Source organism: Pomacea canaliculata, linkage group LG1 (genome assembly GCF_003073045.1).
Source record: "Pomacea canaliculata isolate SZHN2017 linkage group LG1, ASM307304v1, whole genome shotgun sequence".
In the NCBI taxonomy this organism is placed as follows: Eukaryota; Metazoa; Mollusca; class Gastropoda; order Architaenioglossa; family Ampullariidae; genus Pomacea; species Pomacea canaliculata.
In genome coordinates, this window is record NC_037590.1 from 12,581,411 (window position 1) to 12,599,937 (window position 18,527).

The 18,527-nt window shown below is 38.8% G+C and overlaps 1 protein-coding gene across 1 annotated transcript in view; it reads right to left on the reverse strand.

The window, feature by feature from the left end:
- Window positions 1-1,197: 1,197 nt before the first annotated feature.
- LOC112570212 (disco-interacting protein 2 homolog C-like) overlaps window positions 1,198-18,527 on the reverse strand; it is a 40,508-nt gene continuing 23,178 nt past the window's right edge. The window contains 38 exon segments of the mRNA XM_025248543.1: window positions 1,198-2,107; window positions 3,062-3,185; window positions 3,322-3,496; window positions 3,850-3,924; window positions 4,203-4,322; window positions 4,938-5,108; window positions 5,238-5,314; window positions 5,837-5,909; window positions 5,911-5,929; window positions 6,193-6,323; window positions 6,714-6,875; window positions 7,056-7,088; window positions 7,090-7,196; window positions 7,448-7,489; window positions 7,739-7,862; window positions 8,173-8,253; window positions 8,548-8,657; window positions 8,872-8,955; window positions 8,958-9,003; window positions 9,371-9,469; window positions 9,703-9,787; window positions 10,543-10,670; window positions 11,436-11,653; window positions 11,813-11,952; window positions 12,401-12,515; window positions 12,744-12,863; window positions 13,358-13,451; window positions 13,919-13,983; window positions 14,347-14,449; window positions 14,658-14,761; window positions 14,914-15,037; window positions 15,342-15,467; window positions 15,765-15,856; window positions 16,135-16,258; window positions 16,643-16,716; window positions 17,103-17,219; window positions 17,348-17,482; window positions 17,691-17,957. Coding sequence (XP_025104328.1) covers window positions 1,855-2,107; window positions 3,062-3,185; window positions 3,322-3,496; window positions 3,850-3,924; window positions 4,203-4,322; window positions 4,938-5,108; window positions 5,238-5,314; window positions 5,837-5,909; window positions 5,911-5,929; window positions 6,193-6,323; window positions 6,714-6,875; window positions 7,056-7,088; window positions 7,090-7,196; window positions 7,448-7,489; window positions 7,739-7,862; window positions 8,173-8,253; window positions 8,548-8,657; window positions 8,872-8,955; window positions 8,958-9,003; window positions 9,371-9,469; window positions 9,703-9,787; window positions 10,543-10,670; window positions 11,436-11,653; window positions 11,813-11,952; window positions 12,401-12,515; window positions 12,744-12,863; window positions 13,358-13,451; window positions 13,919-13,983; window positions 14,347-14,449; window positions 14,658-14,761; window positions 14,914-15,037; window positions 15,342-15,467; window positions 15,765-15,856; window positions 16,135-16,258; window positions 16,643-16,716; window positions 17,103-17,219; window positions 17,348-17,482; window positions 17,691-17,957 — 4,337 coding nt within the window. The 3' untranslated portion in view covers window positions 1,198-1,854.

Genomic DNA, 18,527 nt, shown 5'->3' on the forward strand with positions numbered 1-18,527 from the left:
CTGAAAACTAGACTGTCACAATGACATCTTCCTTTGCATTATCCAAACAATATTTCTCAACCTAGATAAGGATTTGGTTTCCTTGCTCCACGTGTTCCTTCTCTGAAATGTCGTCAGCCTTCTTCTTCTTCTTCCACTTGTCCAGCAATGAAGAGAGCCATTTCATACATCAAGAATTTTTTCCAATAATAAAGAATGTTTTTTCTCAGTTCCCTGAATTAAGTGTATTAAGCATAAAAACTCTCCAAGCACAAATGTTGCTGAAATGAAAAGTGATGACAAATTCAAAAAAGGACAGCACAAGCTTATCAACTGTAAATTACTGAAGATGAAGTGGCACAGGATTGGTGTATACCATAAATGCCCTAACCACCTTTATTCTACTAGTACAGTATAATGATAATGAGTTTCACCTGTGGAAACCTTAAGCGATCATCATTAGATGAACTTATACCAGTGTCCAGTGAATCACACCCTGCTCTGTTCCACCTGCATAAATGCTCTATTCTCTGTTTCAGGCATAATCTCAGCGTGTGACCTGCTCCACAGACAAACAGCAATTCAACCATTGCTGCCCCACAGATATACAGTTAATGACACCATGTACTGCTCAAAAAGAGGTTACAGTCCACAGAACCAGCTCTTAACAGATCTATACAGTTGCACAAAGACTCAAAGCAGTGAGAAATCAAACCCGTCTGCAACACTCAAGATACTGCTCTTGTTTCTAAATGGTATACCTCATGTTAATTTTGAGTGGAACCCAACTAGGGAAGAGCCTCTTTAAGAGAAAGATGGGGGTGGGTGTGGTGAGAATTGGTGTTTTACGCAGATCCAGCAACTAAGGCTATATCACGGCAAGGCAGACAGCCCTGTAAACAGATGCAGAAAAAGAGCAACATGCCTGAGATGAGAGCTGAACTCAGGACTGCCAACCCTCACTGTATTGGTGACAGGTGTTAACTGTTGCTCCACTGTACTGGTCTTAAGAGAAAGAAGCACAAAAATAAAAAATAAATTGTTACAGAAAAGAATCCTAAAATCAATGAAAGGATGTTGAAGGGTATTGCAGCACTGCATGTGTATACTTGTCTAAGATTTTAACTTGCTTTTCTTATCATCTTTGTTGTCATGCAAATTCATCTACTGCTGCCTTTGCGAACACTGGCTCAAAGTCTGTGTACAAGTTTGGTGGGGTTTTTTTTTATCATTATCTATCACTTGTATTCCTGAAGTTTTACAAGGAGTGTAAACTCCATGCGAGCAGTACACAGTGCCACAAATGTACATCACTGAAAGCTCAGAGGGCTGATTCTTAGTATAGGCAGAAAACAAAAGGAGAAGAGAAGGTTTTGTATTCTTGTAACACCATTTTCAGAAACGTTCTATTTATAAATGCTTCAATGCTGGAACTGAGACCCAATGCATAACACACGCTGGTACTCCATGCAGAACACGACACTAGTCAATCTGGAAAACAAAACAGGTTGATGCACAGACATCACCTTGCATGAGAAAAGTCATAGTGATAGTGCTTGTGGATTGAACACTTCTTTAGACACCATGCAAAGCTTCTATGCTGAAGCTATCAGGTTCTGCATTTCACTCCCTCCAAACTCATATTCACAAACTGGACGATAGTTTTCAGAACTCTCAGTTGCTCTATCCTGGCATCCTTAGACTGCTCCACCAGCTTCCCTCGTGCATGCTGCAAATGATGATCCACCGCTTCTCACAAGAATATTTTGCAGTTGGTTTTCCACATACTACATGCCACAAGGAAACCTTTCTCTCACGTTTGCATGTCACAAATAAATCTTCCTTCATATGCTGTATTCCACAATGAAACCTCCCTCACATGTTGTATGCAACATAGATGGGGTCCAGCTGGTCGGCCAGGAATCCATCACGCAGATGCATGCGCTGTTTCTCACCACGAGAGTTGATGGGAATGACACCTGGATCAACGACAACCACAACACCAACAATGAGGTAGTGCTCCTCCAGAACCACGTTTGTGACTAATGGCACAAGATCCAGTGCCTCGTTTTCTTGGCCATCAAGTTCCACAACCACCACCAGCAGGTTTGTCCACGTGAACATGGCACTGCAACAGTCAAGAATGAATCGGTGCAAATGATAATGTGGGAAAGTCACAATGACAAGCAAAGAACAACAAAGTCTTAAATAAAGTGGAAAACAGCAGGGCTCATGCTTGCTAAAGATCAAAAGTGCTATATATATATTGGACTGCTGCACAACAGTTTTTCTATATGTGCATTTGTGACTTGCTATCTTAATACTATTCTACTATTTTCATACAGTACTATGATAAGATTCATGGTTAGTTATTGAGTGCTTTACTGACAATCAAAGGCAGTTCAAAGTACTGTACATAATCATACAAAAACAGATGAATTTAGTGTGAATCACTCCAGGCTAAATGCACTGTTTCCAAAAAAAAAAAAAATCTCTTCCTCTTGCAAAATACACAAATATATCCCATGGCAAGCAACACGTGACAGCCATAAGACATTCCTTTTTTTACTATGGCTGCTAGACCTCAACTTTGACTACTTTTAGCAGGAACCTTCTGAACCAATGGACCAGGCTTCCCTTTAGTTTTTGATATGGAAATCAATTTTTCTCATTACTCTGGTGGCAGCAAAGAGTCCATGATTCACAAACCCTGTCAGATTGTCCCAAATGTCTGTTTTTCAATCAGGATGGACAGGTCTCCCACATCTTGCCAAGATTCATCTGCCAGAATGGGGACTACAACGCCTCTTGTGGCTTTGTTTCTAGGGCTGGTAGTGTATTTGGCTAACACAATGATCCTGCTATGTTAAACTGGTCAAGTAGCATAAAGGCACAGTACACATTTCTAACCAAAATACATGGTTGGCACATTTAAGGTCCATCTGCTGGCAACTTTCACAAACAATTGTAGTTTCCTAAGCTTTGTGGCCTACATACACTACTAAGTGTGTAAGAATGAAGTGCACAGAATTTATAAAGCATGCTGTAACCTAAATAAGAATAGACTAAAAATAGACAATACCATTCACAGATCTTCTTATGTGATCGCAAAACACTGGTTTCCACATCAATTGGATGATAGCGCATTCCTCGAAGAACTATAGTTTCATCCAAACCTCCCACAACAAAGATTGCATCGTGCCGCTCTGCAGGAAAAAAAAATATATCTATGAAAATGCAATGTTTTAATTTTAGTAAAAACCCACAATAGCCCCTAAAATCCCATAATTTATCAATGTGTAACTTCATTCACACATGGAAGCACATGCTCTGTCACTGTACCTCCATCACTCTGTGTAAGTTCAGTACGGCGGATAAAGCCAAGAAAGCCAGTGCGAGCATAGGGCGTCTGTGTGTCACCAGTGGCCAGGCGTGAGTCAAAGTGGTCGTGATGCAGAGATTCATCTCCATAGATGGTGTAATAGCCACTTGCATTGTGTGGGCTGTTCACCATGATCTGTCACATGCATAAACCACAATATATGACACCATCTTCTTTTCATTGTGATATTTTCATAACATAATCTTTTTCTCTTCCTTTCTTTTTTTTTTTGGTTTGCAAACTGTTTCAAAGGTACGGTCATTGTATGGATTTTAGTAAGACTGTGATTTGCACACTTTGCAGTCACCTGAAAGGATGCGCTCATATGATCCTTACCATGCAAAACAGCCAAAATTTTACTTTGAAAAAGATGATCAAATTATCTGCATGAGGTTTAAAAAAAAAAAGGTGGTGGTGGGAAAGGGGGAAGGACATGTTACATTTATGGACAATTCACATCTTCACATAAAGATGGATGCATTACCAACCTCTCCAAGGTGGGAGTCTGCACACTGACCCTTTGTCTCTGGATTGGCAATGGCCACACGCACACCTGGCAAAAGCTAGTAACAAATGTGCACAAAACATGTCAAGATAATCGGCATCCTATTTCCTATATAAAAAAATCTTAAGACAATGCAGGATGTACTATACTTCACAGATCACGTGCTTCAGCATTTTTAAACATCTAAGGTGGGTGTCTACAGCTTCTGTTTACAAAAATCTGCATGAATATCCACACCTGTGTTCAGCCTTAAGTTCAAGATCTTTGTAGTTAAACACTGCTTTATCATGCAGAGATTTAATTTAACCCTGCAATCCCCTAACATAATATACATACCTTCCCAGACTCCATTAAACAAAGACTGTTGGGGCTTCCCTTCTCAACCAGAGTGACTCTGTCATTTCTGAGAGCCTGCATATCCACATACACTGTTGATGGTTCAGGGCAAGAAGCTCCCTGCAGAAAAACACACACAGACACACGACATGACACAGTTTATTTATCATGTCGATATGTGCACTGACAAATTCTTTCATGGAGTGGATCTTTTTGTGCTCTTAAAGCAAGGCTTACAAAACTAACAATAAAAATCATATTATTAAGGACAATAAAGCATAGGTATGGATCACAGAGTGCAGGACAGGAAAGACTACATACCCATTCAGCAGACAGCTACTGATAATTTTTAGGACATTCCTTTTTTTTTTATCTTTCTATGCTGTTCAAGACTATAAATGCCTAAAATGGTTAAGATTTAGTTAAATACAAACATGTAACATGGTTAAATATGTTTTATTCAGTTTCTCGATGGACTTACAACGCATTGTAATGTCTATATTCACGTAGCTATTGCCACTAAAATAATACCTAATACAGGGCTTCTGCTTACGCTAAAAATTGCGTACAGTACGCATTAAAAGTTCGGAGGACCCCTTCAATTTTCGTCAATGGGGCCCCTTCAAATTTGGGCGAAGAACAGGGACCCCTTAAAAATCTGAAGAAGGGGTCCCTGGGACCCCAAAGAATTTAGCCTTAGCAGAAGCCCTGCCTAATATAACAAATATATTATACCTGGAGACAAATGCCAACATTGACACGACAGCCAAAGCTGGTGGAGACTGCACGAGGAGCTAGACCAAGGGAGGCAAACAACTTGGTGAAAGATGTTGTCAACTGTATTCGTGGTCTTTCCTCTGCCACAACCACACAGGCCCGTACACATGACAAATTCACTCCTTTTGCCTGCAACAGCACATTCAAAACTCACAGTGACATCACTAACGGCAAATAATTTTATTCATATCCCCTTAACTTCCCCCAGATATATCTCTCACACGATGACAATAGAAGGCAGACCCTTCAAGCCTTTACCTTTAAGGCTGCTGTCGAAGTCCCTAGGCCCCTTGTGCACAATTCCATCACACCATAGGAACAGAAAGTGTCACGCACTGAAATGAAGAGATTTAAATGATACTAACATGTGGAGTTTGTGCACTTAAAATACATAATAGCAATAAAGATTAAAAAAGATTACTTAGTAGTTTATCATCATTATCTGAATGAATGACATGCAGAGCTATTCTGTGAATACTGACATGCACTTTAAATTATGCACTGACTTTTTTTTAACCATAATAATAAATAATGCAAAATTTGAAAAGCACATACTCACACTCCTAAGGAGCATGTTCTTAGCATTTAAGAACAAGAACGAAACATGAACAGCATATGAAGGACAGGAAAACAAATAACATGTGAACTATAAAAGAATAAACAACCGTACTAAATGAAGAATAAAATCAAATACAGAAAACACAAATCATACAGTGTAGCTGGTACATGCCCTGTGTCTAGAGATTGATAATCATGTCTAAAAAATGTTTTCCTTATACAACAAATTGTATGAAACTTAAAACAGCAGAAAATCGGGGAAGTACAATTTTTCTAAAGGCATTGCAAGCACTACAAACCATTGTAAGTACTGACAGCCGTCAGCCACACAGCTGGGTTAGTCTCCACTTCTGATGGTGGAATCAGTATGGAAGTGGTGTCCAGAATACACGCTGTACAGAAACAGAACACTGAAATAGCACCTTTTAGCTTTCAACATACTTCTTGTCATCAGTGGTCAAGGTATTTACAATAACAGCTGCGAGACCAACACTCATATTCTCAAATCAAGTCAAACTTAATGTAAAAAAGGAACAAAGAAATGCCTAGCATTTTTTTTTTAAACTTTGAATAAGGTTAATCTACATATCTAGGAAATATTTATAATTAAAACTATTTCAGCCAGCTTTGTCTATGAGGTAAGAAAATAGCATACCTGCTGAGGCACCAGAGAACAAAACCCAGGCTGTTGTAAGGGTCCAGGCATAGACAGACCACACGTGAGGGATACAATTCACACTGCAGCTTCTGAGCACGGCATAGTGCTGTAGCTGAAGCATGTGACATCTTAAAAAAACAAAAACACATACACACACATATACTTGACTGTGCAACACAAAATGATCTATTTTTCTTTTTGATGAACAAGTAACTATCTCTCCAGAACCCCTTTCTCTAAATAGGTTAACCTCTTTGGCATTAAACACAAAAATTACAAAGGCTTGGAATTTTATAAAATAATGGTTAACCACAAGCATTACTCAGAGTAACTGGATTTGATTCCCAGATAAAATGTTAAACCTGAGTATAGGTCAGGGCAGTGTTCTGCTGCAATCTAGTGGCAATAGTTTTTGCAAAATTTTTCTGACAGGAAACCTAACCTTCAGAAAGTTAAATTTGCCCAGTTTCAGGCGTAAAATCTATCTTGCATCTGAAAAGGCTTTTTGTTGAACTGACCTTTACCCCTGCCAGCATACCAGTGGTGGAGACAGAGAAATCGAGGTAGCAGATCATCTCAGGTGTTGGTGCACGATAGATGGAGGCCAGCCGGCGCTTTGGCACTTCATCCGTGTCCATTAGCTGCACCCAGTTCTTGGGGTCCACAATGGCTGCAGCTTCCTGAATGCATGAAATATCAGGCATGGATTTAGGATAAAATTAAAATTTGTCCAAGAAGTGTGTTGCATTCGTGGCAAACAGCCAAACCAATCTAAAGGAAAATCTGTCTTGCGTTTACTGTGGACAAGTGAATGATGGGTTCATGAGATAGTAATGAAGACAACCTGAGTAAAGACTGACCTTTGACCTCAGTAGCTTGATGATGGTGCCCACCTGTGAGAATGGCAACTGCCTTGCTGACCTCCACAATCATGCGCACAGTGGGGAGGGTGGAGGACACATTCTGAGGATGGGGTGGCCGGATGCACACAGGAACGCAACCTTATGGACAGAACCAACAGAAAGGACTTTATCAATGTAATATTGACAACAGGATATAAAGCCTTAGCACAATGCCACTCATTAAACACCATGGGGTATTGTTCAAAAATGTGGATAATGCAAGAGTAAATGGACAATTTATTGAAATTCTCTCAACAATATTTGTAGCAATATAAATAGGGATTCATATGTATAATACCAATAAGTATGCAAATATTTAGTCTCTCCCCTTCTCTTTATTATTCACTTACCAACATACAGGCATCCATAGAATGCTGCAATCAAATCAACCCCTGCAAGAAAAATTAAAGTTTTGTTAATCTTACAGGAATAATACATCGCTACAGCTGGCACCGACATGTGAGAACATAAACCCGTACCAACAAGTGCAGAAACACAAAAAGCCCTCACACACAGACGGCAAACTTCTATGCCCACACATGCAAACAAATTCCATCAATCATCATGGGACCATCACATCACTGTGAAGCTAGTTTGGTTTTTTTTTTTTTTTTTGCACGCTGTGCCAGTCCACTGCCTACCTGGTGGAAAGACAAGGGCAACATGGTCACCAGGATTGAATTTTCCTTTCTCCATCAGCATGCAGCCAATTCTCTCTGCTCGCTTGTGCAGCTGTGAACAGCTACAGCTCATTTGCACCTGGTTCTGTGAACAAAAGTTGTTCTTAGAAATGTGGAACATTGACAATCCTGAGTGCACTCTTCAGAAAAAAAGTAAACATGAAAATTAGTAAGAATGATGTCAGAAATATATTGGTTTTCCCCTTCATAATAATGATCTTCACTTTAAAAAAATCCAAGCTGTTAATAACTATGATAGTATGAGCCACAATCTACATGTCGTGATGCAAACCGTCATCTACGACAAACTTAACATTTTTAAAATACTTATAACAGGCTGTTAATGCTGTATCAACATACATTTAAAACAAAAGAAAATCATTACTGTCACTTACCCGATTGTTAACCATTGTGAAAAGAACATGGTCTGGTGTAGTGTGGGCTCGCCACTTCAGGATCTCTGTCAGGAACTGATGCTGACAACAGTTGGATACAATTAACAAAACTCACCTTGGCATTATTTCCTATAGACTGTAATAATAATTTGTTTCCACACTTTCTATCCAAATATATATTAGAACTAATGTAAAAGAAAAAACGCACCATGTAAAAGGCATATAGATTACAGTAACACAAAAATTTCTGTAAGCTTCAGAAAAATGAAGGACAATGGTCACTTTATCCATGATTACCAAATAAAAATACTTCCTAGTCTAAGAAGGAAATAATGAAAGCAATGTACAAGGATGTTTTGCTGTCATAGCAGTTACCTTTCTGCCTTCTGATTCTTCTTCAGACAGGCCCAGGTCACGACCCTGGGCCCAAGCCATGCGGGCACCCTGCACAATGTTTCCTACATGGACTGCTGATGGTTTGATATCTGTTGTATGAAGATGACACGTGATGACACGCTATCAAAGCCTGTCACATTCTTCACAGTAGGAGGAAATATAACACAACTTCTTCCTGTATATTCATTAAAAATGTTAACCAAATAATTGCTACTATTTTTATTTATCTAGTGTACAGTTAGTGGACAGATGGGGAGGAATGGGTGAAAACAAAAACAAAAAAAAAATTGATCGTGCCTTTACCTGGATGCAGTTCCCGTGGCTTTGGCAAATTGGTGACACATGTGTGTGGACACATGAGAACATTGGCAGGATGAAGGGATCCTCCATAAACTTTTTCTTTGTCTCATGTAAGTGTATGCCTCCAAGAGATGTCTGCCCAAAAATGTTAAATACATGGATAATAGATATAACACTTTACATAGTGATTGAATACTAAGTTGAAAATCTCTTGTGGCACAGAAAATCTGAACAGCACTGTAAGAACAATCAGGGCACAACATTTCATATGGTACTGCAGGGCTTCTGCTAAGGCTAAATTCTTTGGGGTCCCAGGGACCCCTTCTTCAGATTTTTAAGGGGTCCCTGTTCTTCGCCCAAATTTGAATGGACCCCATTGACGAAAATTGAAGGGGTCCTACGAACTTTTAATGCGTACTGTACGCAATTGTTTGCGTAAGCAGAAGCCCTGGTACTGCAAGAATATTCAGCCCAAAATGTCCTGTCAAGATAGCCAGCTCACCTTGGGAAGGTAGTTGGGTGGGACAAGAGCCAGGCAATACACTCCAACCTGATGTATGCTGTCCACAGCCTGGAGCACACGGCTCATCCACTGAAAGCTCTGATACACAAACAGCAACCAATGCGAATGAAGTAACACATCACCCTTCAATTCTCTTGAATCCACACACAAACACAAATATTTGGAGCTAACTGAAAATGGATTTAGTCTTCAAAAAAGACTTTGCTTAAGCAGCAATCAATACCCCTAATTGCTTGTAATTATAAAATATAAAATTGCTAAAAAATGCAACTAATTCTGAAAAACAAGTGAAACAAAGAATATTCCCTGACCTCTTCTTCAGTGCAGTCAGGTCTTTGCTCTGCAATAATCACAATTCTTTCATCACGCAGCACTCTAATGGAAAAAACGGCAATCCTGCACAAATCCAAGTCAAAGGACCTTGTTAAAATGAACTTATCAAGCTCATTAACGCTCACATGCAAGCAGTTAACATACTGCTGACTACTTTCATTTCTCATGCAAAAACTGTGCTGAGCTTTAAAAAGATGACAGATTATGATCCTTTTTTAGCTCTTGCATAATTTACACAAATGCACACTTATAATGTCATGCACACTACACTTAAAATCTTACTCACACGTTAGAGTATGTTCAATATGAACTCAAATAACACAGCACACACTAACCCAACACCATACTTTAGCATGTACATACGTTAGTCTGGCTTAAACAATTGTGACATGTAATATAACATGACACACAAAATCACATGTAGCACATGCTGAAAATGCATAGAGTGATCAAGAAATAAATAGTTCAAACTTAATCATTCTTCCTCATTATTTTTTTAGTTTGCACTTTAATTTTTTCTTATAAGTTAATTATGATCAAATGACTATTCTTCTTGTTCATATTCGCCCCCAGTGGAGCGTAGGGCCGCAAATCAAACGACTATAATAAGTACTAATTTTAGCCTCTGGAATAAAGTTGTGTCCTAACTGACAAAAAAAAAAGATAAAAATTTATTATAGTTTTCCCTATAGAGACCTATAAGGGCAATCAGTGTATGAACCATCAAATCCTCATGCTAGCTGTTAATCCAAATATCTAATATCTTAGTTATGTATCAAAGAATTCTCAGCTAGCTGTCATCCTACTAATTATCACACCTTCCACGGTAGATGAACTTCATGGGTTCCACTGCCAGCACTGTAGCAATGATGTCATCAGTGTTGTGACGCCGATTAGAAACCTGCATCAGCCCTTCTTTGCTCCCACACACAAACACAAGCCCTCCCTGCCATGGAAAAATCCCAACAAAAATCTCCTAATACTTTTCAAATGTTTACTTTAGCTGTGTGTTAGATCATTTCCCATCTTACTCCATATGACACAGAATCAAATCCCAATACATTATACTGCAAAATACCCCTTGGGATCTGTTCCAAAGTCACAGTTCTCTGTAATGTTGTATGGTAAATTCATTCTTTCATATAATCATAAACTTCTCTAAATTAGTTTACTCTTAGAGGACCTCTTTCCCACTTGCAAGGTGGCCTACTTTTCAGCCATGTCTTAGTTCTGAGGCTCTTCATATTTATTTTCTTGTAGTTACATTTTTTTTAAACTAGTGAAACAGAATCACAGCTATAAATTATACTGACAGCTCATGTAGTATTCAAAACAAATCAGTAAAAGTCTAGAATTACAGGAAATACAATCACTGATGATGCAACCTCAAACTCCCATCTGTATTAATCCATTGTCCTTTTTCTCTCTTAGATAACCAACAGCAAAAATGAAAGAAAATGAAAGAAGGCTATGTTGATTTAAATGTTAAGTACCACTACAGAAACTGGTTAGCTCAAGATAAAAGCAATCAAAGGCAATTAAGAAGGCATCAAGATCTAGAATGCATGTGTTTAGCTGGATATTTTTTTGTAACAGTTATGTTTTAAAAAAATTCAAAACAAACATACAGTGTTAACAGAAACAGCAAATAATGACAAATAATGAAGAAACGGAAGCTTGTTTATAACAGGCTGAAATAATTGGTACTCACAGGTCCCAGGAAGCCAATGAGGCCAGTCCTCACATAAAGCTTGTCACCAACTGGCCGCCCATCTGCCATGAGAGGCTGTACCTGGAAAGTGGCCAAGGTGAGACCCTGGAGGCCCCAGTAGCTGGTGCCTGTATATCCTGAGCAAACACACAGCTCTCCTACCTCATCAGTCTTGCACAAGTAGGGAGCTCCCTCAAGCTTTATCACCACCATCAGGGCTGTAAACATGAACATTAATCAACTTAATCATCAATGGTAAACCATGCAGAAATCTTTCACCAAGACCAGCAATCAATACTTTAGAGCTAAATATGTTATCAGTTCTAAACTCTGAAAGACAATAGGAAGACAAAGGCATCTGCAGAGCTTTCACTGACCTCCTGGCATGACCTGGCCACAGTCCTGCAGTGTGAGAGATGTGAGGCTGTTCTCACTGTCCACACGGACCACCCCATAGCTCAGACCTTGCATGGACAGGATACCACGGCCTGTTGCGCTGCTGCTTGTCTTCCCTGGCCTAGCACACAGCGCAAGACACAATGAGGGGAGTCTACCACGGAATAGTGGAAACCATGAAGGAAAGCTAGGTATGCAGTAAAAATATGAAATTACTGGACACAAGATTAATGCTCTCCCAAACTCCAATGTCATGTCTAAATTAATCCTATATATGGCAGAAAGATGATGTTTTTTCAGTCTTCAAGCATTTTACTTTTATGAGCGTTGGCCCACCTCTCTCCTTCACACACACCCACTTCTGTGCACAAGTACACAAACACACTCTTCTGTGTCAGTGTGCACCATGGGAAACCCCCTCCTACTCTCTCAAACACATGAAAAATGTTGCAAAAAAGTGCTAAACATAAGTACCTTTACATAACATTACTTAAAGCAATCATCCTGCAAACATTGATAAAGACCTTTCCCCCACCTCTACTCCCCACACACTCAGCTACAAGCTGTACCTGCGTATGGAGACAGTCAAGGCCTCAGAAGAACTGGCATATGGACAAATGGCCTCTGGTCTCAGGCCTTTTGACTGGAAAGCACTTAGGAATGAATCACAAGATGTCAGTGACCCTGCAAAATTTTAAAACTGTCTGCATACTCTGAACTATTACACATGCACAAAATAAAATTCAATCTTACAACAAAGAAAATGAGCAAACAAATCTTGATGCTGACAAAGGTTGAGAAAACTAGTATTTATTCCAGCCACCCAAAAGTAAAACAACTGAATTTTTTCAAAAGCTGGGAAGCAAATGATAGAAAGTTGAGAACAGCACTCCTAAGACATGTAGTACTCACAAGGGTTCGCCCCATCAGCCACTAAAAGCAAACGCAGAGAAGAGAAGCTGATGTCTTTGTGGTCTTTCTGAGCCAGCAGCCCCCAGTGCATATCACGAGACTTTACAACAGCTACTGATGCTGCAAAGAACAAAAATGCACTTTTCATAATACACGTCTTTCCATTTTAACTATCTTAAATTTTATTTTGTACAGCTTTCACATAATTTTTTAATTATTTTTAGATCAGTTTTGTACAGGATTTTTTTAAAAGGTTATCAGCTGGCTACTAATCTACTCTTCAATTAGATGGTACAGGAAAAAAAATTAATCTGCTTTTTCCAGATAGGAACAGTCATGTTTATCCTTTGGAAAATTAGCCAATAATAAAAGCCTGTAAAAAAGCGTTTAATTCCTGGGAGAAACTTATAATCTTGATTCAGTGATTAATCAGGTGAAGCTCCAACCGATAAAATGATGTTTTTCTGTAATAAATGTAGGAAACCTGTAAGGATACACAGGTCTGGGCACCTTAAGCTAATGACAATGCAATGTTCAGCATTTAGTGAGACCCTCAATCTCATGAACAAGCTGATTTTTTTTGCAAACAATATTCTTTTGGCGTGGTGCCTTACCTTTGTACTTTGTCACCATTTTCATCCAAGATGCTGGGTCAACTTTCATCAAGGAATAAGGAATAAATATCACATGCATGCCATTGAAGACACTCTGCAATTAACATCAAATTATTTCTTTTAAACCTTCACTGTACATATTTGTCAAAATGCATTGTCAAAAAAAAAAGGAAAGAAAAATGGGAATGAGAAGAATGTGTGCATATGATTATGAAAGTGTTTAAAATGACTGAAGAGAGAATACCAAATTACCTGTTTCATACTTAATCTTTGAGCTTCACGATAATTCATTTCTTTTAGCTGCACAGGCCTGTGTAAATGCTAACAGTTATGTGATCATAAGTTAGTTTTAAAAAATGTCTGTCTCCCAAAACAATGACAAACAAATGATTTTCTGAAAAGAATAAAGATGTTTTGAATTGACCTATATTTATAACCATCTACAATGTCACATTTGTTCCGAATGACAAGGATGAAAGAAAAGATACTGAAATTTAAGCGATGTTTTTTTTTTCCAATAAATATTCCAAATTAGAAAAAGAAATCAAGCTTAACACTTACACAAAAGATTCCATGCCACAGCCCAACTTCTCGTTTGAAATCAAGGACACAAACCATCACCTCTCCTGAAACAGAATACACTTACAACATGAAGGACATGAATTCACTAAAGCCTGCACGTGGACCTACTTCAGCATGCTCTTCAATTAGCTCTTTTCAGTTTGGGTATATACAAGTTTTTTAATTTTGCAAAGCAGTTTTGAAGGACACAACTACTTCAAAAACATTGAATGAGCATGTCTCCTTCATAACAGTAGTTTTACGCCATGTTCACAACTAAGGCTGTTCCATGACCCTTTATAACAACAGCAGAAAATCAGAAAAAAGAACAGCAAAAACAGGTATCGAACAATTTAATGAAAACAAATCGCTTCCTCTTTCTTGAAGCATTCCCTTGAGTGATAAACACACAGAACATGGTTTCTAACCTTCTGTGTAGTTGGCAGCCACTGTCAGCGTCCGACAGTGACAAAGCATGGTATTGCGCGTGGATGTCACTCCCACAGTGCTTCCATCTTTATTTATTGCATACTGCAAAGCAAGATATAACTTTTTAAACATTTGCACCATCTTGGCTGCATACTGTTGGAAGCTCTATAAACAAACCAGCATATCAATATTGTAAAAATCCTTCCACACACACATATATACACACACCAAGCACAAAAATGAATACGAAAGATTTAAATGCTGTTCAAAGGAAGCTCTTCTACTAATTAACTCAAATCATGGATCTAACCTCTATGTATGCAGGCACATCTTCAGACAAGCGAGGTGGGGGTTGCCAATCTTTTGGTGGCTTGCTGAGGTTTTCCGTTACAAACCAATTTAGTCGAGGCCAACCTGTCAAGGAATGTGCAGATGCATTCAAACACACAATTTGTCAGTATCCTATTGACGTGATAGCCTGCAAGATCTTACACTTGAATATTATTATATTGAAAAACAGTTGTCTTGCATGTGCATTAAATCTAGACTGCTCTAAATGACAGCACCTTTAAAAGTGATGACCTCCCCGTTGCTCGATTTAGGCAAGCCTTTGTAGCAGTTTTCGGATGTTAGAGCCCAGCATACACTAAGACTGCCCAACAGGAAGCCTACACCTTGCCCACCAGCATCCTGAAAAAAGCAGCAGAAAGAATCATCTCCATGTCTCACAACAGAGTACCAGTAACCAACTAACACTAACCATCAAAATAATAATATCAATTGAATGAGTGCATTTCTGTGTGGAGACAAGCTCTAAAACCCCCTCAGTCTGCTAACTTTACCAGTGGAAGTTCACATTAACATTCATCGACTTTTGCCAAACCATGCATGTGAACGTATTAAAATATTTTGTGCCTAGAAAATGAAAAATACCAATTCTTGTCAAATACTCTACCCTTTTCAGCCCCTGAACAAAGTAGTACCCTGAACCAACCTGACTGCCACCAACTCTTTTTGACAGAGGCACTTCCACTGGCACAGGTACAACACCTGCCATAATGCAGCCATAAAATGAACATATGAAGGAAATAGGATCATTGTTTGGATACACCAGTGCCACCTGCAAAGACAGCATTTATGTACATGTGAAATTTGTGAATTTTTGTGCATCTTTCATTCTACTAATCTTTTAACATAGATGAATGGAAACACACACACACAAAGGAGGGTTAATTTTACAAGTGGTAGGAAATGTGATGTGAGATATTCCATTCTTTTGGGGCCATGGAATGAATTGATTACAACTTCTGAGTAACTTTACCACAAGTTTTTTTTATTTTATAATATGCAAATCTTGTCAAGCAATAAGCATTAAGGTACTGAAAAGTGAAAGAGGAGGTGAGGAGAATTAACTCACCCTATCGCCCTGCCTGATGATAGCTTCTCCTTTTTGCCCAACTTTACACAGCAAGCTAAACGCAATCTTGCAGGCCCGGTTCAGCAGCTTGCCTGTAACAGAAAGCATTATTACATTCAGGTTTTTTATAGCATAATCAAAATAAGCCAAAACTTCTAACTAAACAGTTTTAAAAGGGCCATCAGAATCATGAGTACCTGTTGGAACTTGCATCTTAATGATCATCACCACAAAAGACTGGTGATTATGAAAAGTTAGACAGCACTGCCAGCAGAATAAAAAAATCTGATCAGACTCTGATAGTGCAACATATATTGCTCCAGCAACCTGAACTTGTAGGTTATGAACATTGTATAAACATTCTTCTTACCATAGGAGAGGTTGAGAGAAGGTTTGCCACTGGGATCAAGGACAGTCACTGCATTAGCTTTGTATGTGGAGGAGCCGTACCTCTGCAGAGCTGCCTCAAGGTTGCGAGGCAAACCAGATGGTATCTGGCAGGAGGCGGAGAAAGGAAAACAAACCCAAAATTAACCTTTATATAGTTTATAGATGATCCTTTGAGTGCAAAGAAACTCTGAGAAAGTTTTATGTAATGTTTGCACGAGACCTAGAGAATCAAAATCTTCAATGACTCATGCCTTATCTTTAGATATATATAATATACAAATAATAAACATTATACGACATCACAAATACAAGTTCACAATACACACAGCATCAATGACCATGACAAACTGGCCCCAAGCAGAGGATAATTAGCTTACCCTTTCACCTCAAGTATCAATACACTGCAAAGCACTCAATACACATTATAACTCCAATAATAATAACAACAACAAAAGTTTGAGGATTGTAAGCAAATAGGATAAGCTCACCACCAGTTGCTCTCCCATCACAGGTGTAAGTTCACTGCCTTCAGGTTTTGGTGCATTAGGATCAGCCTGAGGTGCTGCAATAGACAACGTAATACTTTTATTACAAATGCGCCATCAGGATTTCACGTATATCTCTTGTGCATAATGCTTGTCAACCACAGTGAAACAACGAAACAAAAGATCCTCACTTTTAAAATATCCAATTTTGATGAGACACATACTCAAGGAGTTTGTAATACAGCTAAAATATCTTTGAATCTTTGCCAAGAAGGAAATTGTGAATGACTGTAAAATTTTTAGTCATCTGTTATCATACATAAGTGTATTCTCAACAATTGTTTTATGAGATTAGATATGCTTAAAACGTTAAAGGAAAACTGTTTGAAGAAGAAGTTAATAAAGGTTTGCTTGCAATCTCTAATGTTCTATCTTATTAATCTATGAGGTACTGCAGCCTCACTTTCTAGAGTTGCATCTGACTCATCAACAAAGTATTCTGGAAGGGGCTTTCGTTTTGGCCTTTTCAGTGTGTTCAGCAGCTGCTGTATCTTTGCTGACACTTTTCCATGTACAGGTGCTGTGGGTGGAAAAGAAAAATTACCAATAATTTTAACTTTCATCTATAAGCATTTCATTACCTTATTTTCAAAAAGTACACATTTAGAAAGCAAACACTACTAATCTATCATAGTACAAACACTTTACCATCATCTGTCACCCCTGTTGCAATGCCAGTGGCAGTCACCCGTACTGAAGATGGATGGTAGCGGCCAACACGGTCCGCTTGCCGGGTACTCTTTGCATTGTTGGTCACATCTGGTGGCTGTGATATGTGATGGGCTGAAAAAAGAGGCCAATAACCCAAAGTTATAATTGGTCTGCAGAACTTTTTTTTTACAAAAAGGGAAAAAACTATAAATGAATGCAAAATGTTATATCATTTCGAGGAAAACTCAGCATTCACTTGATGCGGTAGGTATTCCTATTAATCTTATAGATATGAAAAATAACAACTCAAAATATTATGAACAGTCTGAATGCTCCTCACAATGCCTTGCATTCTGTGCGTTCTGCATGACATCTGCGAGAGCATGTCGAGCAGTATTGCCCGGGATGGCATAGTTAGCATAGTGTTGTGATCGTGGTCTGTCTCCACCTCCCCCAGGAGTGGAACTGGCATGGTGATAAGGGGAAGAGCCCTGCCCATGATCAGAAAATGAAGAGGAGGAAGCCCCACTGTCACGGGCACCACCCCCACGTTGAAAACCCCTCATCTGATCCTCATCTAATACACTGTCATCATCTGAAGATGAGTCTGCAAAAAAAAAAAGGACAAACATCAACCATAATTCATCTACTGTATGCACCTTCCTCAGAGTTTAAAGGAACTTTCTGCACTGTTAGTTTACACCATGGCAATAAAAAAAATCATCTGTTAAGTTTCAACTGATTTGAACAGATCTTCCTTGAACTTTTACTGTTTGGGTTAATGTATATAAAGCAGTCTCTCTTCCCCGGCCCTTCTTTTTCTTACTCTGCACCCATAGATCCAATCTCTGTTATCTAATAACTTAAAAAAAACATTGCATAAGGATCTCCAAGCCATCAGCTGTGACAAAAAAGCCATCAAAAAGTTATTAGGCTTGAAAGCATAAGAAAAGCACCAGCTATGCCAGGTGCATCATGACAATCTTTCTTGGCCCCAAAACTTCAAAAATAAAAGCATAGAATAAGAAGCAGCCCCCTGGCCCTCAATGTTCCTAAATATTAGCTGAATGGGAAAATTTCAAGCACCAGAGCAAAATGCCTGCAGGGTATTAATGAAATATTACCTGCTTGATCAAGCTTGCAGCTATACTATTACAGATGCATCTTTTAATTGAAG